Genomic DNA, 27829 nt, shown 5'->3' with positions numbered 1-27829 from the left:
ACCTGAATAATAATAATAATAATAATAATGTAGATGGGGTATATCCCCTGTTCAGAGCAGTGTAATGAAACGGCAAAATTTAACAATAATAGTTACTCATGGAGGTGAGCCCTCCTGGAGGAGCCGCCAATTCTGCAGCTGCTCAAGAATTTCCCAGCATTTTATGGAACCCGAAGGTTCATTACCGTGTTCACAAGAGCCCTCCACTGGTCCCTATCCTGAGCCAGATCAATCCAGTCCATACCATCCTTTCTCTCTAAGATCCGTTTTAATATTGTCCACCCACCTACGCCTTGGTCTTCCCAGTGATCGCTTTCCTTCTGGCTTTCCCACCAAGGTCCTATACGCATTCCTCGTCTCCCCCATTCGTGCTACATGCCCTGCCCACCTCATCCTCCTTGAATAATATTAATAAAAAATATTTTTAACTCCCTGATGAACTCAAACAAATATCGCAATTGAGACCGGTCTATATTCGGCCACTGACGGCCTTTACTATAGACATAATCCCTTGAAGTCTTCCCAACAAACTACTCGTAGATAATATAAAACTGAAATACTTTTCACCATCAATACAAAAATCAAGCGATTATTGACATGTAACATACAGCAAGATGTTTCATGAATGCCCTATGATAACTAATAGTTACAGAGAGGACATTCAGCTGAGTCCGTATGAGTATGTTTGTTCATTTTATGTAAAGTATGGTAGCTTCAACGTATTTCAAAACAGAGGGAATTTTAACAAGGAAACTTTGTCAAAACAATTTCCTAACACATGTTTCCATCAGTAAACACACACACATACAGGATGTTTCACGACTTTAGGGCATAACTGCAGGAGGTGATTTCCTAGGTCTTTGTAATCAAAGAAGTTCATATAAACATGTGTCCGATTTTGGACGGTTATGGAGTTATGACCGTTTTACACTCAGAATAGAAGGTAACGATTACTGACAATAAACGGAACAAAATGATAAACCAGCATAATATATGATACATTTAAAGTATGACTGTAAAGTTAACTTCGTGAAATTACCGTTAATTTGAATTTATTGGCGCTTAAAGCTGATTTTCGAAAAAGCCACCGCCGGCCGCAACACAGGCTGCCGCTCGGTTGTAAACCGCGCCGGACATACCAACCCACCCCGCCTTACGTAGCCCTCAAGTGTCGAGATAACGAGAACGCTCTGTCTGTAGCTGGCTAAAGATAGCCACCCGCCAGCTGACAGACGCGGTTCACACGAGGGCGTGTACGGGAAAGAAAAACGGTCATAACTCCGTAACCGTCCAAAATCGGATACATGTTTATATGAACTTTTTTGATCACAAAGACCTAGGAAATCATCTCCTGCAGTTATGCCCTAGAGTCGTGAAACACCCTGTATACCCTATACACTTGATCGTCGACTTACGACCGACTTCCGTTCTGACTGACAGGTCGTATGTCGGCCATATATTTATTAACAGTATTCTTTAACATTTCTAATCTTTTTATCATCTTTATAATTTATTTTTAAAAACTTTTACATTTTAATCATCTTTTATTTTTCATTTTTTTGTGGTCATAATTTGACGACCAAGTGTATATGGTCAAGGCTTAAGAGTTGCAGGTAAGATCCACTGTCCCCTTAACAAGATCCACAGATCTCTGAAGTTTGTAACAGTCACACTGGTCTAGGAGTAATGTTTTAGGTTTGTATTCAGGGGGTGCTTAGCTCAATTTTCAGCCAGGACACCAGCTATCCTGTCTATAGTCTTTGTGGTTTCCCTCAGTGCCTCTGGGAAAATGCTTGGATGGTACTCTGATTATGCTTCAACCACTTCCTTCAAAATCGTCAATAATTCTACAATTTGGACACTCACAGTCTGGATACTGAGAATGACATAAAATAAACCACCACCAAATCAACCATAAGCTCACAGTACACTTCAAATAAATATTACTACACTCATTTTGCTACCATATTCACTAATGTTCTTGAAGCAATGTTTAATTTGAGTCTTAATTAGGGGCTTTTATTTTTTATTGTAGGTCATTTTATATTATGTTTATGTTAATGAAAGTGATATCTTGTATTCTGACTGCAAATTTGGCAAGACACTGACCTGAAAACACTAAATGGGTGAAATACAACACTTACGCTTACAATTTACTTTCAGGTGGTGCATACTGTTCTCGCATCCTGCAGATTTCACCCCTGTCTGCACCACAGAGCTGGGTCGCATTGCTGTTCATGACCATGAGTTTAAGAAGCGAGGAGTCAAGGTTATAGCTCACTCTTGCGACAAACTGAAGTCCCACAGTGATTGGGTTAAGGTGGGTTGATATAACACACTTTTCATTTGTAAAAATGTAAACTGCTATATTATTATTAAGGGGTTCATTAACTTTATCTTTCATGAAAGAGACCAAATCAAACAGGAAATTGTGGGTCTGATTACGATAAAAAGGAAATGCAATACCACTGGAAATTTAACCCATCATGTAGTTGTTCCCAACATCTTAACTTAGATTTATGTTGGATTTTGTCTGCTCAGACAATATGCCATCAGATGAGTCAGATGACATCAAGTTTCAGCCTCTGTGCTGAGAAATTTGTATTTATTAATTCTATCAAATATATTGTCAGGTATTACTCACTAGACAAGGGATTTGGATTGGTATTTGTCTTTACTTAATATTTATAAATCGTAATTACAAGTAATTATAATGCTCTCATTAATTTTACACATTCAATTTCTCACTAATCTTCTGTGTCTTCACTAGCTGTTGCCTGGTAACTGATCCCAACAGTGTCCTCTTCTTACATCCATAACAATTTCCAGCAGTTTCTCTGTTGTTTCGTTCATAACTGTTGCCATAAAAATCAGTTGTACCGAGTTGTTTACCTGTCGTTACCACACAGCGGAATATTTCTTCTGGCTCTTAGATGTCATGTCAATATATATATGCACAGGACATCAAATCATACTGCTTGGACATTCGTGGGGACTTTCCATACCCCATCATAGCAGATGAGACTCGGGAGCTCGCAGTGAGGCTGGACATGATTGATGAGGACAACAAGGACAACGAGGCAGAAGCCATGACTGTTCGTGCACTGTACATCATTGGACCAGACCACAAGCTTAGACTGTCCATGCTGTACCCGGCCTCAACTGGCAGGAATGTTGAGTGAGTTCATTATCATTTTTGCCTCAACATTGTTTAAGCATTAACATAACCTCAAGACCACGTCAATATGCTATGTTGTAATATTTTTCTTCCAGTTATTTCAATTCTGTACCATCACTTCAACTTATGATCTTCTAACAGGTGAACAAATTTGATATTCAAACAACATATAAAAGAGTGTTATTTAGTGTTGGTGTGAAGAACAAAATGAACAAACTGGTAATGAGCACATTCAGGGATTCTGTACCATCACTTCAACTTATGCTCTTTTAACAGGTGAACAAATTTGATATTCAAACAACATATAAAAGAGTGTTATTTAGTGTTGGTGTGAAGAACAAAATGAACAAACTGGTAATGAGCACATTCAGGGTTGGCCCAGCAGCCACATTAGACAGACACAAGTACACTTGGTCCTGAAAGATTATAAAGTTTTAAAATTATATTCCGTGTTTAATATCTAACTTATTTAAACATCCATCTCTAGACATAAATTATTATTACTAAAATAAAACTTGTTATATTGCCCATATTACATCAACGAATGGAAACATACTAACACTGAAAAAAAAAGTGGTGAAAGTGCCGTAAGTGGCAATGATCATGAATTAACGTTGACCCTTACCACATAAGTACAGAATACATTTAATTTTTCCTGACATAAATTTTACTTCTAACAAATATCATAAATTCATCACAGCCTCAGATTATAAAGTTACTGTACAATAAATTAATTAAATTCTCATTTGTTTTGTTTGCAGTGAAATTCTTCGAGTTATTGATTCCCTTCAGCTTACTGATAGGCTGAAAGTCATAGCAACCCCTGCCAACTGGACGGTGAGTGTCTCCAGCTGTAGCTGTCTCTTGTGATTGCACAGTCTGAATGAAGAAGTACGCATATGTGCCTGCATACAATGAGTTGGCTGTTTCTCTGTTCTCAGCCTGGCACGAAAGTGATGATCCTGCCACATGTGAAGGATGAGGACCTACCCAAGTTGTTCCCTAAGGGTGTGGATAAAGTCAGCATGCCTTCAGGGATCACTTATGTGCGAACCACAACCGACTACTGAACCTCCATTATTTCACCTGCATATGGTATTTTGTTTTGCTATTGGGAATATTTGCACTGATAAAGATTTCATAACTAATATTATATACAATGAAATAAACAGCAAAATAAATTTGCAAAGTACTACTTATTTGCTGTAGGCATTTATTCAAGAGATGCATGTTCACCTGATTTAAGTTTGCAATGATTTTCCTGTTTCTTCAGACAAGAGTAGACTATTGGTGGTCTCATTCCTAATTGTTTACCTGCCCACCATTCACAATGAAAAGAAGCTCCAGTACACACTTGATATTAGGCTGGGTGGGCCTCAGAGCCTGTCTGGAATAAACAGTCTTACACTAAATTCTCCCAATATAACTTCCAAACTGGTAAATGAACTGCAAAATATACAATTCTGAAAGGAAGTCAAACAAATATAAAGTAAATAATTTATATGAGAGTTCTGGATCTCTCTTACCACAGACAAAGAATAATAACTAAAGTTTTATCAATTAATCAGAGGAACAGTCTGTAGAAAATTTAATGATATTCAGGAAGAGAACTTTCTTTTATTTTACTGTCTTAGAATCAACACTGCAAAATATATATAATATATATCTGACTCAGCAGGTATCTAGCATGTTAAAATAACAAGAACAGAGAACTGCATTTATGACTCTTACAAGAACAATTCATATGACATTAACACATAAATTAATTACCTGTTGAAGTATGATTCATGAAATAGTGCAACAGTGGGAAAATATCACAGAAAACTGATCAGCAACCTCACTTACAACTTCAATATGATTCCAATCACATGCTTATAAAGAAGAAAATTGTGTCAACCATTTTATGAATGCACTCACTCAGAGACACCTTTAATACTGCCATATTTTATTTCATTTGCAATATTATGATGGAGCTGCAAAAATATTAACTCCAGGCTTAGTGACAATTGTGTTATTAGTTAATGGGAAGGAACAGCTCAGAAATTAGAAAACTTCATCCTTTCCCCCACTCAAAAACCGATTTGTACTTACTCTGGTAAGTACTGCTGTTAATTTATTCAACACATATTTTTCATGTTCAATTTATTCTTAAAACAATACTACAAAAGTAATCTTAAGCCTGGACAACTTGTAGTATCTTCAAACATGAGTCTCTAGCATTTCAAGTCAAGGCTTGAGAGTTGGCACACCATGTATTTGTCACATATATTATACTGTTACTACAAGGAAAAAGAATCTCCATACACTTACGTTTCTATACTCGCAAACTGTGGAACTGTTGCAATATAATGAACTAAGGATTACATACTATATAAGATTGAGAAATTAAGTACATATAGACAGAACATAAAGCAATTTACCAGAAAGTTGTTAAACTGTATTTTCTTGGCACTTTCAATATAATTGAAGGATAAATAATATACAAGGCATGAGAAAATATTCCAGTTCCTACTTGTCAAATGATATTTATTCACTGCCCTCAAATGAGAGAAACGATATTATTGCTGTTGCATGATATTACTAACTTAGAGCCTCTAATCAGTGAAGAAAATGAAATGTTTTTAAACAGTGCCACTGGGATGACTCTGAAGTCAGCTCCCCCAACAAAAAACATTGATGACCGAAACTTAAAAAAAATTAATTTTTAAAGGTACTGCACTGTATACTTAACATAAGTAAATACTTTGAAAATACTGCCAACACATTAACACAAATTTAAAAAGAAATAACTGAAACAAAATCCTTTAATATAAACTACTACTGTAAACTTCCAGTTTTCTCAGGTGAGCAGGCAACTACATTTTTCAAGCTGTTATACATATTGTATCAGATTAATTTTAACAGTGGTATAAGGACAAATAACACCTACCAATTTTATTTTGCCAATGATATATATCTATACTGTCTCTAGTAGAAATAAAATCAACAGTATCAACTTGGAATCAACTATCCCCACTTCTTCTGTAAGTATTTATCACAGAGGGGACTTCTGTGATAATTTGTACAGTGAAATCCCTATTTAATGGGTGTCTGGGAAAATCAGTATTCTTACACTAAATCAGGGTTATGGAAAACTGCAGTTCTTATATTTTTTTCTGTATACAGTAATGGCAAAAATAATTTCCTAACTTAAGTAATTAAAGAAGCTCTTCCTACACAAATAAATACAATTGCTTAATAAATATGGTAAAATTAATTCTTAAAGAATTAATGAAACATGAAGTAAACAGTGGAAAACCCTATGTTCAGAATCACGGGAACTGATACCCCAAACAACATGACTTTGATGTGTGTTCAAACTGTGATATCACCCATTAAAATCACGTTAGGCAGTAAGAATTTCCAGCAGATATAAAACATGAACATTCATTGTTGTTTCAACCACAATCACACTAAATCAAGATAGAAAGTCCTGAAAGGTACAAAATTTCCTTACATTAAATGGAGGTTATTTACCAATATCGGAAAATATAATATGTATATTTTGCATTAGGTGGGACCAGAAAAAAAAATATTCACTAAATGTGGGATATCACTAAATGCAGGAACACTAAATTTGGATTTCACTGTATTTATTCCAACTTTAACCTAAGAAAAGCTGTTTTTATAAGGTAAGGTAAAGTTGTCCCTGTGCTTAACTAATTAAGCACTATGCCATGAAGATGTATGGGGAAGTGGATATATAGATCCACATTTTCTTGACCTTGGCACTAGCTGGAGTTGAGTGGTCAGCTTCAAGCACCGGCCGCTTTGACCCCGGGGAAAAAGTCCATGGTACACATTGGGTAGGAGGTTGGGTGCACCTCAGAGCCGGTCTGGATAACATGGAGAAGGGAAAATTCTTGACCCTACTGGGACTCAAACTCTGACCCCTCAGTCGTCCAGCCTGTAGCCAGTCACTATACTGACTACGCTATCCCTGTTCATATAAAAATGAGATAATATCATTGGTTATAAAACTACATCACTCCTTCAATTCCTACATTATCTTTCCTTGTTATTCTACTTGTTAGCACATGAAACAATTCTCTCTCTTGTTTACAGATCATGTAAAAAGGATCGTGCATATTGAAAACTTTACAAGCTTTAAATTTTTATTGTAAAAAGGTTTATAATTACAGTTTATTACTATATAAAACATGTAGTCAGTGCATCATTTTAACATTTAAAGTCTTAATAAAACAAATTACAACATATATGTTTTTATGCAATCAAATGTAAAAGGACATGTAAAGCAAATTTAAAATTTATGTGAATTTATGAAAAGAAATGTTGATGGCAAGATGTATTTTATGACCTTGTAAACTGTGGTTGAATTAAAACTAACTGCAGGGACACACAAGAACTGGATTTGCTACTAATACTATATTATTTTAAATGTGATGTTCGTTTTCAAGTCTGTATGTGTGTTCTGTATGCCATACTTATCAAAATATGAAAATGCCTAAAACATTTATAATTAGGCTGTGATCCAAACTATGGAAAAATTTCAAACAAGTTAAATATGAGCATTTAATACAATATCTCAGCATATAAAATGTAGCATTCTATGCAAAAGTAATTATTGGTTCTTATGTCTTGTTTCTGAATCATATAAAAGTGAGAAAAATGCATAAATATCTTCAATCTTGAATTTAAGAGTTCTGACCAAGGGTCTACAACATTTTGCAGGATACTGAATTATGTGACGGTTGATTAGTACCAGTCTGAAAATATTCACTTAATAATATGTGAATGTTTGTTGAAATACTGAGTTCCATGAATAGGCACAATGTAATAGTTACAGTATAATCTCTGCCTCACTGACTGCATGAAATGCATTTTACATTTTCAGCTTAAACTATGTACTTTCTGAAAATGTTTTAAATATAGTGAAGTTAATTCCTAATCAATGTGGTACTGTTGTTCTTGCTACAAACTCCATCATGAGTAATTACTTTCATTTTGCCTATGTTACATGTGCATACAACATGAGGTATGTCCATTGCACATGTCCATTTTATCTCATTTTTAAAAATTAAAACTTGGATTGTAATCTTACTGTCAATGGAATAATTGCCTCCAGAAGACTAAATCTGCATATTACAACACAATATTGTAATTGCAAGACTTGTAAATCTTACACCAAGAAGGTTGATTGTTCAATCCTGAATGAGATTTAATCTCCAACTTTTACAATTTCCCGATAAAGCAGGGTGGCCACCAATTACAGTATTCTATATCTACATAATAAAGGCTCATTTGAAGTATAAGAGATTATCCTGAAACTTTTGAAGGGTATGCATCATTGGACAATCCTGCAACATGGCAAGTGATCATCTCAACCAACGGCAAAACCTATGAGTAGGCAGGAGGCTGTCCCAATTTGTTAGTGCCCCTCAGTATATAATGTTAAACATTTTTTTTTACAAAACTTCTTTATATAAAATATGTAGAAGCATTACTAAACCTGGCCAAAATTTAAACTTTGTCCAGTTTCTAACACTTGTAAATTGTGATCAACAAAAGTCAGGAGACTTTAAAGGATATCTTATTAATGTGTTTATCTGAAGTAAAAGACATTTTTCTCCCCACAAATCTGAAAGTAGTTGTAATGAGCATTAAAATAATTTGGCATTGCCTACATTGCTTGTGAGTTCCTAAGCAATCAGTAAAAACAGGCAAGTTCTAAAGGGTTCTGATGATGGTGTATAATACTCAGAATTCATGGGTTTTTGGCTTTTTCCATTGTCCAGTATTCTGGAGACTAGGAAACACAATGTTTCAGAAACTGGATCTGTTTTCATCCTCAGGTGAGTGGGGGAGACACCTACTCAGTTGGGTCCCTTAGAAAGAGCTAACCTGAGGACAGAAACAGATCCAGTTTCAAAAATGTCATGTTTTCTAGTCTCCAGAATACCGCACAATGGAAACAGTCCAAAAACCGAGTAATTCTGCATTGAAACAGGTCTCTCTTAATTCTGATTTAATTTCTAGTTACCACAAATGCACTTCCAAAAATGGACTAAAATAACTGATATAGCTGCTTACAATTGAAAATTACAAATGACAAATATGGCAATTATTTTACAATGAGGAAGACAACATTTATGACTAACTACAGCACAGTACTGTCACACTTCTGTAATTTGTGAATACTAAGAATATACACAAAGACTGGGCATTCCTGACAATTCTAAATATCATTGACAATTTATGTATTTCCTAATTACAAAGAAGTGGGAAAGGGCAGATGTGTGAAGTTTTCTATTGCATTCATTATATACAAGTAATAACAATTTACAGATTTAAAATAAATAATGTACTCCAATAATAATTATGACTATTACAATTATTATTTAATTCAGATATTTATATACTTAAAAATTATGTTTCTGATAATGTATCCAAACCTACTTCAGTGGGGAATGTAATGGTTATTAAAACATTTTCATGGAAATCAGTAAAATATCGAATTTAATGCATCAAGAGCAAGTTCATGTCTCAGAACATAAAATAGAAGGGAAGACAAAGCCTTTACGCAGAAGAAAGATAACAAAATGCATTGGGACATAAGATTAAATCTAGGAAAAAAGACTGTAAAGATGAACACATTAAGAGTTTGTCTCAGTGGTGCCAGTACTTAACCTTTTAATTGCTACATACAATTACAGTAGCACTATATGAGAATGTCCATATTGCTAAGCGCTACTGTAGTAGCACTGAGGCATATACTTCTTCGTCAACCAATTTCACCTTTCTTATTGGCCGATTTAAGTCAGTTGTGTGCTAGCAGATGAAATATCACGCAATGCCATGTATGGAAGAACTGAAGAAACTTTTAAGTCATAAAATAGCCAAAAGATTTAAGTTAAAAAAATGAAAATGGTAGGAAAAATGCAGCTGGGCTGGCCTAGCACATAAGAAACATGTCAGTTAAACGGTTAATCAAGAATATGTTCACTGTACACTGATATCAGTATATAAACACTGATAATGACTGGAATAACAACTTGCCGTCTATTCTATCACGTTGGCACATATTGCAAAAGTGGACATTAGAACTTGGTAACAATGGCCGCAAGCTAAGATGCTACTACATATTAACATATTAGTGTAAAACAAAGCATACCATGTTAATATAATCGGTCAGAGAGGGAAAAATTACTGCATTCCAATGGAAGACAAGAAAATTATATCTTGAAGATAAGAAATGCAAATTAAATTCAAGTTACAAACAATAAAACACGTGTTGATTAACACTATAGGTACACATACATTCATTCAGTCTGAATTATGAGATGAAAACAGAAGTTACATTAAGAATAAAATATGATATGATAATGATGAAAACATGTTTCTGACTGTTCAGCAGTTCAAGCAATATATACATCTTATTAAGGAAATCAACCATATAAGATATTCAAACATAAATTTCAATATGTTCAAAGAGTAGGAAGATCATTTTTGGGAAGAAAAAAAATAATTGCATAATTAACATTTTAAAAACTGGCAAACTTAAGTATATCATTAATAGCACTTCTGCAAACCTGACCATCACAACCAAGTTCTAATGCAAATTTTTATAATATTAAATTGGACAATGACACAGTTTTCATGTTGTTTAACTAGACTAATCAGATGTACATTAAACATTTGAAAATATGAGAGAGTAGTATGTAGGAAAAGTACTTACTCCATTTCACTTTATACCAATAGAGTGAACAAATATGAACCAAAGAACACAGAAGGTAATCATGTGCTTCAGATGGTACCATAAATGGCACCTCTTATTAGAGCAGAACTACATAAAACAGTGTCAGGAATTAAAGTGACACAAATGATCACAGTATACTACTGCTGGTTAAAATCATTCCCACTCTATGCAGAAGCAGAGGCCAATTGTAAGTTTAACTCTTGGTGAAGACAATCTGTGCCATATATATTGTTATTATGTTTCAGTTCAATACCAAAGTATGCAATATCAGGCTACTTGTATATACGATGACAAACACGTACCCACAAAACACTAAAAATGAACACAGATTGTCATACTTCCTCGGCAGAGCATTTAGCAATATCATAAAACAAACACAATGTTTTTGTAGTAATAAAACATTGCCTCAAGTTTTTACATATGTACTAGATTGTTTTACCTATATATATTTATACTGAAGTCTCAGCTGCATTCAAACCATTTGCTTTTCTATTTGCAGTACCAAAATCAATGGTGTGACATGAATCAATCTGTAACAGAAAACATTTGTTCAATTACTTTCAAATCAATTTATGCTGAACAATGGTAGGCCAGGAGAAGCAGAAAGGGACATTAAAAATTGTGGTTCAAGTTAACATTTCAAAAAACATCTTCAGTGTTTACTAGAGAAACAACTAGGAAACATTTGCAAATGTGGTGTATAACATAAAATGTTTTGACAAAATGAACTGATGCTTGAATTATTCCATAATGATTCTCCAACTGCAGAACGTTAGTGTCAAATAATATGAGAAAATGATCACAAATGGTAAGTAAATGAGTAACTAAGGACTTGAAACTGGTGGTCAAAACCTACTTGAAGGCACTATCCTATCATTCACCTAGAGGAACTGGCATAATTGAAGGTGAAGATGGTAAAATGTTTCTATACTGTGAAGGGAAAGTAAGAGACCAATAGTTAATTTAATATGAGAATATAAAACTTTCTTTTTTCATTTGATAGTTAGAGAAGGACAAATCCACTGGTATACTAAGATAATTAAAGATTAATTAATTACTTAATCTACTCATTTTGATTATGTTACTGTACCTACTTTGAGAGCTGTGCAGTATAACTGGATGAAAATGAAGACACTAATTTACTAGACAGATCTAAATTCCAGTAACATTGTTTTGTGAATACTTTGATGAGTTCATGCTGAAATCTTCAAATTTATTTTGTACAGGTATGCTGAATATCCAAAAATTCAAATTGTATGCAGCTTGCTTAACAAGACAGCTGTACTATAGATCAGAAAGAGCACAATTTGCAAAACTTTCACTTTAATAAGGACTGAGAGAAGCGAAAATAGCCAAAAACTGGTAAAACATGTCCCACTGGTGGTACTTGAGAGTTGGCAGAGTGGGGCATGAGGTCTTGAAAATAATGATTCATTCACTCACAGAAAAGTCATTTACATAAAAACTTTCCCGCCTTTTAAGAGCAAGTTTCTTATTAATGCAGCACTATAATCATATTTCTAATAATAAAACTATATTCTTTTACATAATTATATTGTAACGTGTTTCGTTACTGAAGACGCCGTAGAGATGGTTAATTGGTTTATTTAACAATCTACAAATAACGGCTACAATTAATTATCACAATATTACGGGTTTCCACACTTTACAAACCCTACAACAAAATCTCTTAACACGATCTTCACTTGTCTTCACGTACTAATAACGCGGGAGTTATACAAGTCTCCCTGAATTACACACTCCAGATATAACTGGTTATCCTGAACTATCACTGATTCTCGCACATGCGTCTGTAGCTCGTAACTTGCGAACTGAGAACTCGTTGATAACGCACTGACTCTCGCTTGCTGCTCAGCCGGCTTTTATTCCGTTCGCTGTTGCTAGTGTGATGTGGCGTATAGCCTAGGACGCTGTTACCCCTTGGTGACGTCACCGCTGTTGACTAGCTTTGCATAGCTTCAAGGTTGCGGGGACTCTGCTATCTTCGGCTCCGCTCGTGACGTCACCGCGGGGGGAGTTGCGGGGTGATGACTTGCCTATTACGCGAGCGCTACGTTACTGCTACGTGCCGCTGGGGAGGTAGGGGTCAACATGTCACAATATTAATCAATCTGTATCTTGAATAAATTCAAGTCCACAGTGTGAATTATTAAGATTATTTCTTATAACTGACCACGTACAACACATTGCAACCATCGCAACAATTTATTTGTAAATTCAGTAGCACATGCATTCCAATTTGTCAGCCTTCTTCAGCACTTTGGAAGCAATGATGGTGGCCGACAAGCCAAAACATATCTGTTTGTGAATTTATAAATAAATTGTAAGATTCGAGGTTTTCACAGCGGTGACTATGAAGAATTCCAGAAGATGGCATTCTTCTTATAAATAAATTGTTTTGATAAGTATAGATAATAAATTACAAGAAATAGCCTTGAAAATATATTCTCAAAAACTTTTACATTCATTAAGTTCTTAACCTCAATTAATGATTATTTCATATTACAATGTGCACAGACTTCTTGGAGCAAGAGATGCTCTGTTTATACTAATTGTAGAACTAAACTTTTTGACAAAATGACCAGTGGGATGCTAGGTACAAAAGCTTCAGAATCAATGACCTAAGGTTTAGAAATTCTGACTGTGAAAATAATACAAAGAGTAAACACAGACATTTGTTCTAGCTTTGTTTTCTTTTTTAAAACATGGTACCCCTACTACTGACTTGTTGGGCATAATATAACTCAAAGGTTGGCAAGCTACGACCCATGTGCCACCATGTAGTTCGCCTACACAAATTTATATTCATTTGCTATATCTACAGCTGGGTATGGGAGGAGCAAATGAGCTCCCCCCCCCCACCAAATGAACAGAAGCACCAATCAGAGCTGGATATCTATTTGAATAAATCATTATTAATTTTCTTGTTTAATATTTTATGTTCAGTGAGTGTGAAGAATTAATTTTAACAGTCTGTGAAGGACAGAATTTCTGACCCTGTCACTTAAAAAGAGACCCCATGTGGGTGACTAAAAAGAAATCTTCCAGCCCTACTGTGGCTTGACTAAATACACTATTCCCTATTGTCTTCAGGGTCCTCACAAAAGCCAAAATGTAGGAAATCTTTAGTAAACAAGAAGGAAAAGAGAAAGGAAGATGTATATTGTCAATGTAAAGGGAAACATGACAATATATAGGGGAGCTGGAGACACAGACAAGGGAAGAGAGTGTTAACAGCTTTATAGAATAATGCCCTTAAAAGAAGGATACCTTCATGTAATGACAGCAGTGAGATAACAAAAATTAAAAGCTAAGTCAAAGTTAACTCTCTGCCCGGGCACCACTTAGTGCATTAGTATAGGGAACATGGAGATCAAATTNCAGTCGCGCAACATGTTACAGTATTCTAGATAATGAATTTAATGAATGCCAAAGGTAATATAAAAATTGCATAAGATGATATGAAAACAAAAATAGTCTGATTCTGCAGCAGGGCTAGATTTACAGCTGTGGAGTCCTGGGTGGAATGAAAACGTGGAGGCCTCTGCCAGTAACAATAAATTCAGGTTATTACAATTATTTTGTTGCTGATGTTGTTTCCTTATAGTAATTAAACATACAAACTCTTCGTGATATTACAGAAGCAAATGTCTCAATAAAATCCATGAATTTTATTTATGTTTTGTAGGAGACCCATGGCAACTTCCCCAGTTTCTTCTGCTACTGTTTGGTAGTACAGAAAAAGAAAACAATACAAAGAATAAAGGTATATAAATGTGAGATTTAATGTGATGATAATATCATCTGAAGAAAAATTTGGAAGAAAAAAAAACAGTCTGGATGAAAATTATATTACTAAAATGTATGAAATATCTTGAACTTCCACAAATTAAAACAATCTCTTTGTGTTATTTTGATGAGACTGTTCTTGGCTGGTGTTCTGTCTCTCTTTTCTTACAGTATTCTTGTATATAACCTTATTTTAAGCTAACATATGTTAAGAATTATACCTGGTTATGGATTAGAATTAACAAGTACATATGATACTAGTATTATTGACCCAGAAGAAGTATAGATGGTGGGTACTGAAGAGTAAAATATTATCTTTGGATTAATGGATGCAGGAACATACACTCTTCCTAATTACAGCCATAAAAACACCATCAATTTCTAGACTGGTTTCCAAATGGAAAATTGGATTGTATGATGGTGTAGTGTGTCTGTATAAGTGTGTATTTTTACTTATTAGCTTCTGGAAAATTTAGTTAATTATTGGAAACCTGAAAGGTCATTCTATCTGAGATCACTCACAATATTCTTGGTTTAATTTCCTTCTTTAAGTATATCCATGTAATTTTCTAAATGGGTAATAATGTTCAAGGAAGGAACTTTGAAACATGGAAGCAAGTGGTTATATTTTATTTGATGATGATGATGATGATAACGATAATGCTTATACACATATCTCTGATTTTAATATGAACTTTCAATTTTGGGAGGGGGTGATGTTGAATATCACTGATATGACAATAGCAGGAACGCATGAGACTAGATTTTCAAAAGCTGCAAAAAAACCAGACCCAATCTACATTTCCAGAATGGTATTCCTATCTACTACAGCATTCCATAATTTAAAATAAAAGCATTCCATCTTAATTATGCACACATCTACAAAATAATATTCAAAGTATATACAAAATGAGATTTATAATATCAATTTCAAACTATATTGGACAGCAATACAAGGAAACAGAAATGATATCACTGATTTCAGAATTTGTGGCAGGCATATTTTAATGTTATTCTTCTTATGAACAGAAAAAACAGTCAGGAAACATACAATAACAGGAGATATACAGATAAGAAACCATATTTGAGATCATATTGGTGGATGTAAGTGATTTTGGGTTGAAATGGTAACCAATAGTTGTCTGAAGAAATGCTTATTTACTACCACCTAGAGCAATTAATAGAAAAAAGAGATAGTGTCATTTATTAAACAGACTTTAATAAATGAATAATGGCAAATTCAAGATGTCTGAGTGTAAATACTAATTCTTTGATAATATGTTCAATACACTTAATCAATTTTTCTGGCTTATATGGGGGCTGAAAATACAAATAATGTCAAGTAACTCTAGGTGGAAGGTTCATAAAGATAGATGAGACACAATTCAAGTGGCTCAAGAGAAGGTCCACTGACATGTTCTTATGAACATGGTAATGATCCTTGATTTCTGTAAGATGCAGGAAATTTCTTAACTTCATAGAAAGATATCTGCTCCATGCAGTTAGAGATACAGTGTGATACAGGATTATTAAAGTTAATTTATACACAAAACACAGAGATTATTACTGCATATTTATGAGAAAGAAAGGGCTGGAAAAGTACAGGGACCACTTTCATGGGTACATTAACCTCATACTCAAGTCAAAAGTCTACAATTAGTAAAGGACAAGACATCATGTTAGTTTTTATTTCCTGATTTTTGAGTATTCATAATTTACTAGGGTAAGTAACTTACATATCTGGAATATTTAGCTTTCTGCTACATGCATGCTCATGTCTGATGCTCTGTATAACCAATAGCGAGCTGGTTAACTTCTCTGCACATGCATAGAAGCCAGAGCATGCTGGAGCAAGCTACCGTAGTATCACAGCCTACTTACAAACTGTGTATTTCACGTTGTCTTGAGAAGATCAATATGGTACAGTAGATTAGACCTTGGAATCTGAAGTGCCTATCCCCACCTTTATAGTTAAGCCTTCTTCTTCTTCCTCTTCTGCCATTGTTGAAAGTCTTGTCTTCTCATCGTCACTTACAGCATCCTTTTTATTCCCTCGCTTCTTGGATTTTGAACTGTCAAGATGATTGCAGAAAATATCAAGTTACATTTTAAATGAATAATTATATGAACAATCAAAAAGTATATATAATGTAAGCTCTAAAAATTTGTGATGATGGTATAGCAATAAAATTATTGACTTTCTAGACATTATATATTGTCATGATTTTTATTTAAGAACAATGTTTCGGAGACTGGACTCTGTCTTCATCCTCAGGTAAAAGCTTACTCAGTCATGCCCCATCTCTGGGCTTTTCTTTTATTTACATTTTACAGAAGCCAACACTAAAGAAACAAATTCTAAACAAAAAAATATTGTAAAATCAATAACAGGACATAGTCTATGGACTTATACGCTCAAGTGCCAAAAGTCGTGGGATAGCAGTATGTAAATTTATTTTTAAATGGCGCCACCGTCCCTTGACGGCTTGGGAATGCCCAGAGCAGTATCAGTTGTGAGGTGTTCTCTCATGAGTCAGGTTGAACACCGGCCAGTCTGCTCATGGCAAGCTGACGTGAATTATTAGAGTTTGAACGGGGCATGATAGTGGGTGCCATTCATTTGTGCGGTCATTCAACATTCCTCGATCCACAGTGTCATGTGTGTACCGGGACTACCTTGTGGAAGGCATTTCCACCCACCACATTCAATGCAGGAGGTACCAGACACATATCCAGCAGGTCAATGCAGAAGACCGATCAGAGTGCATCTGTTAACACCACGACACTGGACACAGCACCTCACCTGGGCTTGTGATGTGGCTAATTGGACCCTGGAGGATGGGCAACATGTGGCGTGGTCTGATGAGTCATGGTACCAGTTGTTTCGGGTGGATGGTAGGGTTCAGGTGTGGTGCAGACCCCATGAGGCCATGGACCCCAGGTGTCAACAAGGCACCATGCAGGCTGGTGGTGGTTCCATACTGGTGTGGGGTGTTCATGTGGCATGAGTTGGGTCCGCTTGTCCACCTAAACATGTCATTGACTGGTGACCGCTACATTACACTGCTTGGTGACCATTTGCAGCCCTTCATGGACTTCATGTACCCCCACAATGATGGGATATTCCAGCAGGACAATGCACCGTGTCATCAGGCCGGAGTTGTCCAGAATCGGTTCAAGGAGCATTCTGGAGAGTTCCGACAAATGGTGTGGCCACCACGTTCGCCCGACATGAACCCAATTGAGCATTTATGGAACGTGGTGGAGAGGTGCATTCACACCCAAAATACCAGGGAGCTGTGGGCGGCTATCCAGATGGCATGGCTCAATGTCTCTCCAGAGGTCTTCCGTCCACGTGTGGAATCAATGCCACGTCGAGTTGCTGCACTTTGCCACGCTAGAGGGGGTCCAACACGATACTGGGTACCTATCCCATGACTTTTGGCACTTCAGTGTACACTCAGTGATAAGACAAAGATAGATATACATACAGATACAACAAGTATTGAAGGTTAAAACTGCAACAGATGAAAAATTATATATACCAAGTAGGACTAAAAAAAAAGCAAAGGGGTCATCTCCCATTTGGATAAATAAAATATTATATTTCTCTAAAATAAATTAAGCAAAGTGCCTTAAAATTTGTCTTCCAAATTTTGATTCTGAAATATGCTAAGAATAATGTTTGGATCTCAGACAGAGAGAAAGTAATATGACAGAAACATTTACACAATGAGAAGGTTCCTAACTTGTGCTCTTCTCTAAATCTTATTACACTATCAAATCTGGGAAAATACACTGAGCAGTGCATGTATGAGCATGCAGCTGAGATATGAGAAATGCATGAAGAAATGTTGGTTCTAAAACCTGATACCTATTTTTGTTAGGACTCTTTTTCTTCTTGCCATCTTTGTAAGCACAGCTGCCCTCATTAACTTGTTTCCATATACCAGTCTTGTTAACCTCTTCAGAAATATTAATTGAAGCAAGAGGAATTTTCATAATGTTGCCATTGGCAAGTGGAATTTGCAGGTTTCCAGTTGTATCAATGTCAGCCTTACCTTCCTATAAAAATAAAAGTAACACTTTCCTCAATACAGAAAAGTGAATCACATCTTCAGCTTAAAAACTGATTACTCCCTGTGTTATGGATATTCAGGGTATACAATTTCAACCATACTGAAATAACGCAACATGACCTTAAAATTCATGATACAGACCATGGAAATTTATTATAATATCAGTGCATTTTAAATACAAAACAACAATAAATTCACAGATTACCATTTCTTAACACATTACTATTTAAGTTAGGATCTCCTATGCACATCTGTCAGTGACAGCAGGATATGTGGCCACCCACTGGCTAATCAGTAACAATGGGGGATGCCCGTACCATGATTCCTATCATCATTTAATTCTAGATTATATAGTACAATACCCTTATTCAATGCATCTGGAAACAGGAATATTTGAAGTTTATTTTTGTGTACCTATCATTATTTCTGATAGGTAAAATGGTATGTCTTCATTACAACTTTGGAATAAAAGAATTTCCATAGCAATGTATTTCCACTCGTAAAAAATTAGTCACTTGAAGAACTGTGTTATGAAATTTCATGATGCAGGAAATTTTACGAGAACACAGCCCTTTCCTAAAATGGAGGTTCACTGTGTATGAAAGGAAGGAAAACAATTATCATAGTTAAAATAACCTCCACAAACTTTCGTTTTATCATAATTTTATTGTATTTTTACACCTTGTATTATTATAGTGTAACATAGTTGTCAAGTATCCAGCTCTACTGTCACACTGAAATGCAGTTCAATAGTGAGTGAGTGCAGTAACCTTGTATTTGCCTGATGATGGCTTTAAAAGCTGAAACATGTAGCTAAGGTGATGTTGACCTAGACTGTTTCATTGTTGTGTTACGACAGATCTCAATAAGGAACTTTTTTAAAGAATCTCCACAAAAACGTTATTGAAGTTGTAAAAATCTACCAAAAAGAATGGAGAGGGGTAGTCCAGTGGAGTTCATATATCTTCCAAATATATTCTTTGTAACTGTGCATATATATATCACTTGCCCTGGTGTTCATTTATTGCCAGTACAGATCAACTATTGCAAACCAAATCACACAGCAGATATCAAATGGCATAGAGTCAGAAACTGTTTTCTCTAGTATCTGACTAAATGCTCACAACATCAAAATTTCCTTCAAATGAAAGTTGTAGATTTTGTTAGGGCTGTATATCATGCACCAATCTTTTATAAAACGAGACATTCTTTTTGGAAATCACTAAGTCTGATTTGAGTATCAAGTGATGTATGAGCTATATCTGACAGATAAAAATTAAAATTCTCCTAATAATTTTAGTGCAGACAGATGAATATGATCTCCCTCTATGCTTTCACTTCATGCAATTTATGAATATAGCATAGAAGTGTAAGGCTGAAAGGAACAAAAGCAAGGAAATAAGAGTTCCTTTGGGTTGAATAATATGGTAGAAACATTACGAACAGTGAACTGGAAGTGAGCTATGGCAGGAAGTGGTTAAGGCTTACTTTAAGACATAATCTTGAAAACCAATTCCTTCCGAAAGCATGTACGTCTTACAAACCCACTCAGTCATCACAGTGTAACAATTAATCTGATGCTCTGATTTATAAATGAAGGTGACTCACACATTTATTAAATGCTATTTTGACTGTTTTACTTATCTTAATTCTATAAATTAAGATATAAAAGGCAAAAGTCTCACCTCTCCCTCCAACTGTCTTCTCTCCTCTTCGGTACGCTTGGTTGTTTCAGGCATGATGTCATCAAGAATTTTGAGTTCTCGCCGTGAAAATACGAAGTCCAGGGATTTGCGAATACCAATCATCACAACCAACTGGAAAAGTCACTGAACTCAGTCCAGTTTCCACAGTATTATAGGTTCATACTGAAGTGCATCACAAAGCTGTGCTAAAAATGTACTTGGATTTTTTCTTTACCTCGTTTTGGTTAAAGAAACACAGTGGTTTGGGAGTTGGCTCTACAGCCATCATCACATAAAAGTACAGAATATCTGCTGAGCCCATTAGTTGCAGGACAGAGATCAGCTCCATCTAGTTGTCCCAACAGAGCAGGTTCTGTACGTCTACTTGATGACAGAACCAGAGTCAGTTTCCAAAATAGTTCTTTTTTAACACAAATGAGGCCACAAAAGGCCCAATACACATTAGTTTAATACCACAGGAATTTATCCAGAATCAACACAAATCATCTAACCACTTCTTTTCCCTAATACAAGGAATATATTGAACATATTATATGGATTTAATTGACAAACTGTATTTCATACTACATATTTCCATCTACCATGCAACTTATTATTGTCCCCTTTTCTTCTCACATGTTTCGTCCATACACGGCCATCATCAGGTGTCCCTTAATTTGTTAAAATTGTTGCACTGCATATTATGCTTAACTTCTCATATCACATGTTATACGATATCACTTAACTTAAAATAAATGAACTTTAATTAAAATCAATAAAAATAGTATCACATGTTATGCGATATCACTTAACTTAAAATAAATGAACTTTAATTAAAATCAATAAAAATAGTTAAAATGTCAATATTTTGCTTGGGGTCATTGTCCATTTATCCAAACGACATTGTTTAAGGTCTCCTTGCTTGGATTTACTTGCGCAGTGGCTGGAAATATATTGTATGAAATAAAAGATATAGTAATGCAACAGGATGTTTAAATACAATATTGAGAAACTGTAACTTTTAATTTAATGGTTAAATCATATTAAACATACTGGAATGAATAAGACCAGATTCTTACGAGTCTCTCATCTTACAATAGCACTTTTTTCATTTATTATTTAACAATGCTAGCAGTATTAAGTCTATATACATAGCATTGATAGAGTAGTATCGTATTATAAATACATACCATTAGAGGGAACAGAATGGAGGTTGTGCTGAAGGACTTGATGACCCAGAGAATCACCAGACAGGCCAGCTGGATGAGTGTAAATATGTGTACACGTTTCAAGGGCACCTGAAACATTTTTGTTGTTTCGTCAGATATCTCGATTGTTTTATTGTAAGTTGAATATAGTGAAAGCCGCATTAAATGTCACTCAGTTTTAAGGTTTCCCCTCATTTAACATATAATTTTAATGATCCGAAGCCAATAAACTCAGGCATTAAATTACTCACATTTAAGATTTTCCTCAGTTTAGTGTTCAAATCCACTGGTCTCCAAAGAAGCCTTATTTAGGGGCTTCAGTGTAACAATTTTGTTTCAAAGAGTTATGTCTTCTGGGATATAACATAGTGAAGTCCATTGGAAGGCATGAAAAATCACCATGTTCTTTCGACATGTCAGTCGAATTTCAACGGACTACATGGCGTTGTATCGCAAAATAAAAACAGAATTCTTCATAACCACTGCTGTGAAAGCCTTAAAATCTACAAGTTTGTTTGTAACTAGAATAAATAATTTCATACAAAGATGAGACAGAGATTCACTACATCTCATTACATCAATATTTCTGTTTCTGCTTATGCATTTCCCCTGAATACAATTATTGTACACAGTCTTAACCAAATATAAAGAGTACAATTCTGGTCATTATGTGGCATCTTCATGCTTACACTGTACAAGATTCCCAGTAGCCTGCCAAGAAAGAACTTCCACATGCAATGAATATAGTTATTTGTTTCTAGTTGGTTCTGAAATTACAGAAGAATCTACTGACTTAATCTTAAGTGTTCTGCTGAAACACTGGTAACCATCTATGAGTCTACAAGGTGGCATAATCCACAAGACCCAAATGCAGAAAAATAATACTACCAGTAGGCTTGCCTACTGCAAGAAATGTCGAGTACATCATGACATGATGCTGTCCATGACCTATACACTGGACGTACATAACATACTTTGTGCTGGGCAACTAATTCTAGCCATTTCAACACTGCTTACCTGTCGAAGGAACATGTGGTCAGGTTGATATTTCACAGGCATAAATATAATGAGAAGGCGATCAAAGAACTGCAGCCCTTTCAAAGATGCCACACCCATATACAGGAATACTCCAAACAGAACAGGCATGGGGATGTGGCCCAGCACTGGGGTCAGCACTACAGACAACCCTATCATCAAGAAGATCAGGATGTGTGTGACGCGTTGCTCCCTGCAGCATATTATACACTGCACTTTAGTATTGTTTATTTGGAAAACTCCGATCCTGAACATTCACATATCTGTTCCAGTGATTTTGATGATACATCAGTATATATAACATACTTACCAAGATAGAAAGGTTGTGTAGAACTGATGGGGTGCCAGACATAAGTGAGATCATAAGCCTTGGTTTCATGATCTGGATGTTTGAGAGGTGGGATAAGAGTATTATGTTATACAGTGCAACCCTGATATTATGAGAATTTATAAAATCCATAAAGATGCTTCTTAAGATCCAAAAGCAACTGAAATAATGCAACTACATGAGGGAAGCACAATGTAGTATAGTTGGTTGAGGCATTATGCTACAAGCCGGGAGGTCACGGGTACGATTCCCGATTTGGTAATAGGACTTTTTAATTGGCCTAATCTTTCCGGCCCGGGGATCGACTTAGTCTCTAACCGAAATGAGTATCAGAAATTTTCCTGGGGGTAAATGGCGACCAGTACATAAGGCTGACAACCTCACCGCCATCTGTGAGCTGAATGTCTTGAAAATGTGGGAGCCTCAACATATCACAACCTTATGGGCCTTCATGGCCTGTTACAGGGATACCTTTACTTTTACTTATAATAACTTCCATGTAAATTACATACCTGACACCCAGAAACTGGGGTTTCTCTCCAGGAGCTGCGCATTCTGATTCTAGTTTCAGTGAATTTACATGATTGATTGATAAAACAGTAGCAGCCACAAACCAAGGGAGGCCCATTACTGAGCATATTATGATCAGTATGCCAAGGACAAACAGGTCCAGATGATAACCACAGCCTTTCTGTAATGCATAAGAATAATCATACAGGTACAATATGCACTGGGGCAATGTTTGTACACATGACTCAATACTTTGTAAATGGTTATGAATAGATCTGACAGATCATAAGTTTAGTGTGTAATTCTGTAGAACAATAGCATAAATGGACCCCATCTACACAACAGCCCCACTTACGTTATTGTACAACATACATGCATATCACAAATATTCTGTAGAACAGTCAATAATGTGACATAATGGCTAAAAGCCAGAATAGTGCAACAAGGATAGAGGGTCATTGCTAGGCAGCGGCATGGTAAACATGTTTCTGCAGCAGCAGATACAGACACAACAACAGAGGACACAATATTTTCTATGCAGCCATTATCAGGCAAAAATTCAGTAAACATGTTTCAGCATCAATGAATCAGAACATAACAACAGAAGAACTATCAGAAGTGGTGCCTTCTGTGTGTTCCATGCAAGGCTATATAATGAGAACCAGGAGGGTAAGGCACCGACCAGATCAGTAATGACTTCTGTTTGCCCTGCCTGGTAATTAGCAGCAGACACCTACATTTTAAATTGAAGTGCCCGCAAAACAAGGTATGTTGCACCATCGAAAATTTTCTGAGGTGAACAATGGTCTGTGATTAGCGGCCCTCGTGGTCCAGGGTTAACGTTCTCACCTCATGACTCAAGGTATGCGGGTTCAAACCCGGCGGAGGTCGTGGAATTTTTAAGGGCGGAAAAATTCAGGGAACAAGGCCTCCAGGAGGGACTTTAAACCATGGGTCCTGTGTCGTAGATTTACGGCACGTAAAAGATCCTCATATCTCTAGGAGACCTCTGAGCAAAATTAGGCAAAAAGTTTCCCACACAAGTAGTTTCCAATGTCTCCGGTAGATGGTNTAATAATGGTCCATAATTTGCACAAAGTTTTCAACCTTCTGTATATAAACAATTATAAAACTGAACAGCAACAAACAGAAGCCATATAAAATTGTGAGACTGAACATGTTCGCAGTATAGAATAAGGTGAAGCCTGACATAGAAAATATAAAAGGTTTAAACCTCGCAGTGATCAAGCTTATGACCGTTCAAGTGACTAACCTGCCGTTGTAGCATAAGATATGTAAGATAGGCATGGCTTGCTTTGTAATGCCCGTGACAGAGGACTTGTAGATAGTGCAAAAGCAAGAATTTTCAATAATATATATGTACATCTGATAAAAGGTCAAGCATATTAGCGTGGAAATCCATCATGTCATCAGAGAGGATGTTACATAAGGACTATGACCGCAAGCACTCAGGTGGGGGGGGGGGCTCTGGTCATGAGCCTCAAGGGGTTTGGCACCACGAAGAACTGATTGGTGGTAAAGCACCAGTCTTAAAGTACCTTTGACTTTGATTTGGCATAATACTTCATAGATTTTAAAGGGTTCCGGCAATTGTGTACAACACTCAGAGTTAATGGGTTTTCAGACTTTGTCCATTATCTGGTATTCTAAAAACTAGAAAATACATCATTTTGGAAACTGGACATTTCTGTTCTAAGGTGAGGGGAGAGACACCTACTCTGTTGGGCCCCTTAGAAACGGTTAACCTTGTGTGCAGTAGTTGTAGTGACACAGAGGGTGTAAATTAGAAAGATCATTATAGTTATTTGTGGTTACAAGTTGTGAGGGTCCAATAAACCAAATTATCAACCTAAATCCCGTGTCTAGTCACTAACACATGACAATGTCACAAATTAGTAACTCCAGTATGTAACAGAGAGTAGTACTACTAATTATAAGATACACAGCCTTACATTCCTTTTTGTATTAAGTTTTTCAAGAGACTTCTATTTGCTTCTGGGGGCATATTCTGATAGAAATTATGTTGTGGACCGTGAATAGATCAGAAAAACAAAAACATACATCCATTAAGAAATATGTGTAAAACTTATGTTACAGTTCACTCCATACCTTGAGTTTATTTTCCTTTCGATTAACAATAACAGCTGTAATCTGTTGATCCATGAATATAAGGATAGTTCCAAGGAGAGCAGGCAAGGCAGCAAGAATAGCTGTCCATATTGGGTTATTGTTGAATGGCGAAATAAACCAGCCTCGACCCTCCAGTGTTGGCTTGAACTCACTTGGCACCTCCACAAAAATGTATTTTTATTTACTCAAGAACATAAAACGTACATAGACATAAATAAATATATCCCACCTACACCAAATTTCAATGAAGTAATTTCATTAATTTTGGAGATGAAACATGTGGACAGAGACAACCTTAAATTTTTTTTTGGATTCGCTTAGTGGGGTGTGGAGTCCAACCGGGTCCACTCGGCATGGTGGCCACTGACTGGCCTATTGTAGCCTGCCCTGGGTGATTATGATGATGGAGAATTTGGTGGAATGAAGATTGGCAGGGGAAACTGAACTACTCAAGAGAAAACCCACTCCAGCGCCACTTTGTCCACCACAAATCCCACTTGACCAGACCAGGGATCGAACCCAGGCTGCCACAGTGGGAAGCCATCGACTAACCGCTTGAGCTATGGTGTGACCAAACACAACATTATCTATATATTCTTGGTCTGTGCAAAGAACGTAAACATTGAACAACACAAGAGAAACCTCTGTATCCAAGATGTGCCATCTCTTAACATATATATATAAATTGTATGCAATGTAAAACATAATGAAGACACAGGAATAATCAGGTTTTAAAGATGGGTGAGTTGCTCATTAATTTGCATCTAACAAATTTTTGGTAGAATATATTCATAACATCTACGTAGGTCATACTGAAAGTCATGAGCAGACGAAAGAGAGTATGGTGGTAGGTGGAACCAGCTGTTGTGTTAACCTTGAGTGTCTTGTGACGTCAATGGCCAACAACGACATGTCATTTCTCCAGCATGCTGTCATCAAATTTCTTGTGAAAGAGGAAATCCCTGCTGAAGAAATTCACCAAAGACTTCAGCGTGCATATGGAAGTGGGTGCATGGGTGCGAGCAGTGTTCGAAGATGGGTGAAACATTTTAAAGATGGGAACACTAGCATCAAAGATGAGCCTTGGAGCGGTCGTCCTCGAACAGCCTCAACTGATCTCAACAAGGAAAGAGTGGATGATATCATTCAAGATGACAGGTGTGTGACTGTGGACACAATAGCCCGAAAAATTGGAATAGGGCACAGTGCAGTACGGGAGATGATTGAAAGCTTGGGCTATAGGAAAGTTTGTGCTTATTGGGTCCCGCAGTTATTGACTGAAAACCAAAAAGGTCAGTGAAAAGCCATCACCTCAGAACAGCTGCAGAGATACTGACACGAACGTGATGATTTTTTGCTCGTACTGTGACAGGTGACGAAAGCTGGTTTCACTATTTTGAGCCTGAAACGAAACAGCAGAGTATGGAATGGCACCATTTGCATTCTCCATCAAAAAAGAAGGTAAAGACAGTGCCTTCAGCTGTGAAGGTGATGGGCACAATCTTCTGGGATGCAGAGGGGTTTATTCTGGCCAAACCATCAATGCTGCTTGTTATGTCCAGATGCTGCACAAGCTCCACTGTGCATTGCGCAACAAACATCCGGGATGAAACATCATCATCCTGCATGACAATGCTCGCCCCCATGCCACTCGCCTCACATTGGAAGCAATTGCAAAGATGGGGTGGGAAGTTCTTCACACCCCTCCTATAGCCCTGATCTGGCACCCTCTGACTACCATCTTTTCGGATTTGTGAAGGATCAGCTGCATAGACAACTTTTTGAGACAAGGGAGGCAATTCAGAAAGCAGTGCGTCAGTATCTTCAGATGGCTGGAACGGAATTTTACAGAAGGGGAATTTTCAAACTCCCAGAACGCTGGGAGAAATGTGTACAAAGAAGTGGCGATTATGTGGGAAAATAAAGAAAGATCTGTAGATTGAGGTGGTGTATTTGGTTTGTCAATAATAAAGCATGTTACTTTACAAAAAATTGTTGCTCATGACTTTCAGTATGACCCTCATAATTACCTAGAGGCTTCAGACAGGAATTTATCAGAATACAGGAGCCTTTTTCATGAATAGCTTAA

The 27829-nt window shown here is 36.3% G+C and overlaps 2 protein-coding genes across 12 annotated transcripts in view; one reads left to right on the top strand and one right to left on the bottom strand.

Moving 5' to 3' along the window:
* The window catches only part of LOC111866598 (peroxiredoxin-6), a 9793-nt gene extending 3613 nt beyond the window's left edge, over positions 1–6180 (top strand). Inside the window, exons 2-5 of the mRNA XM_023855717.2 lie at positions 2164–2320; positions 2961–3178; positions 3940–4015; positions 4120–6180. Of these exons, the coding sequence (XP_023711485.1) occupies positions 2164–2320; positions 2961–3178; positions 3940–4015; positions 4120–4248 (580 nt within the window). The 3' untranslated portion in view covers positions 4249–6180. The remainder of the gene's footprint in view (positions 1–2163; positions 2321–2960; positions 3179–3939; positions 4016–4119) is intronic.
* A 2868-nt stretch (positions 6181–9048) lies between these two features.
* The window catches only part of LOC111866596 (sodium bicarbonate cotransporter 3), a 239096-nt gene continuing 220315 nt past the window's right edge, over positions 9049–27829 (bottom strand). For 8 of the 11 annotated variants that reach the window (XM_023855710.2, XM_023855707.2, XM_033752348.1 and 5 more), the window contains 8 exons: positions 25720–25899; positions 23592–23770; positions 22734–22944; positions 21699–21806; positions 20509–20640; positions 18619–18809; positions 16708–16816; positions 9049–11464 (listed from right to left, as the gene is read on the bottom strand). In XM_023855710.2, coding sequence (XP_023711478.1) covers positions 11384–11464; positions 16708–16816; positions 18619–18809; positions 20509–20640; positions 21699–21806; positions 22734–22944; positions 23592–23770; positions 25720–25899 — 1191 coding nt within the window. In that variant the 3' untranslated portion in view covers positions 9049–11383. Of the gene's footprint in view, positions 11465–16625; positions 16817–18618; positions 18810–20508; positions 20641–21698; positions 21807–22733; positions 22945–23591; positions 23771–25719; positions 25900–27829 lie in introns of those variants that run through there. The other 3 variants (XM_033752345.1, XR_004513233.1, XM_033752350.1) reach the window with 3 other exon arrangements.

The sequence above is a fragment of the Cryptotermes secundus genome, unplaced genomic scaffold (assembly GCF_002891405.2).
Source record: "Cryptotermes secundus unplaced genomic scaffold, Csec_1.0 scaffold704, whole genome shotgun sequence".
Taxonomy (NCBI): Eukaryota; Metazoa; Arthropoda; class Insecta; order Blattodea; family Kalotermitidae; genus Cryptotermes; species Cryptotermes secundus.
This window is presented reverse-complemented; position numbering and strand designations above follow the sequence as displayed.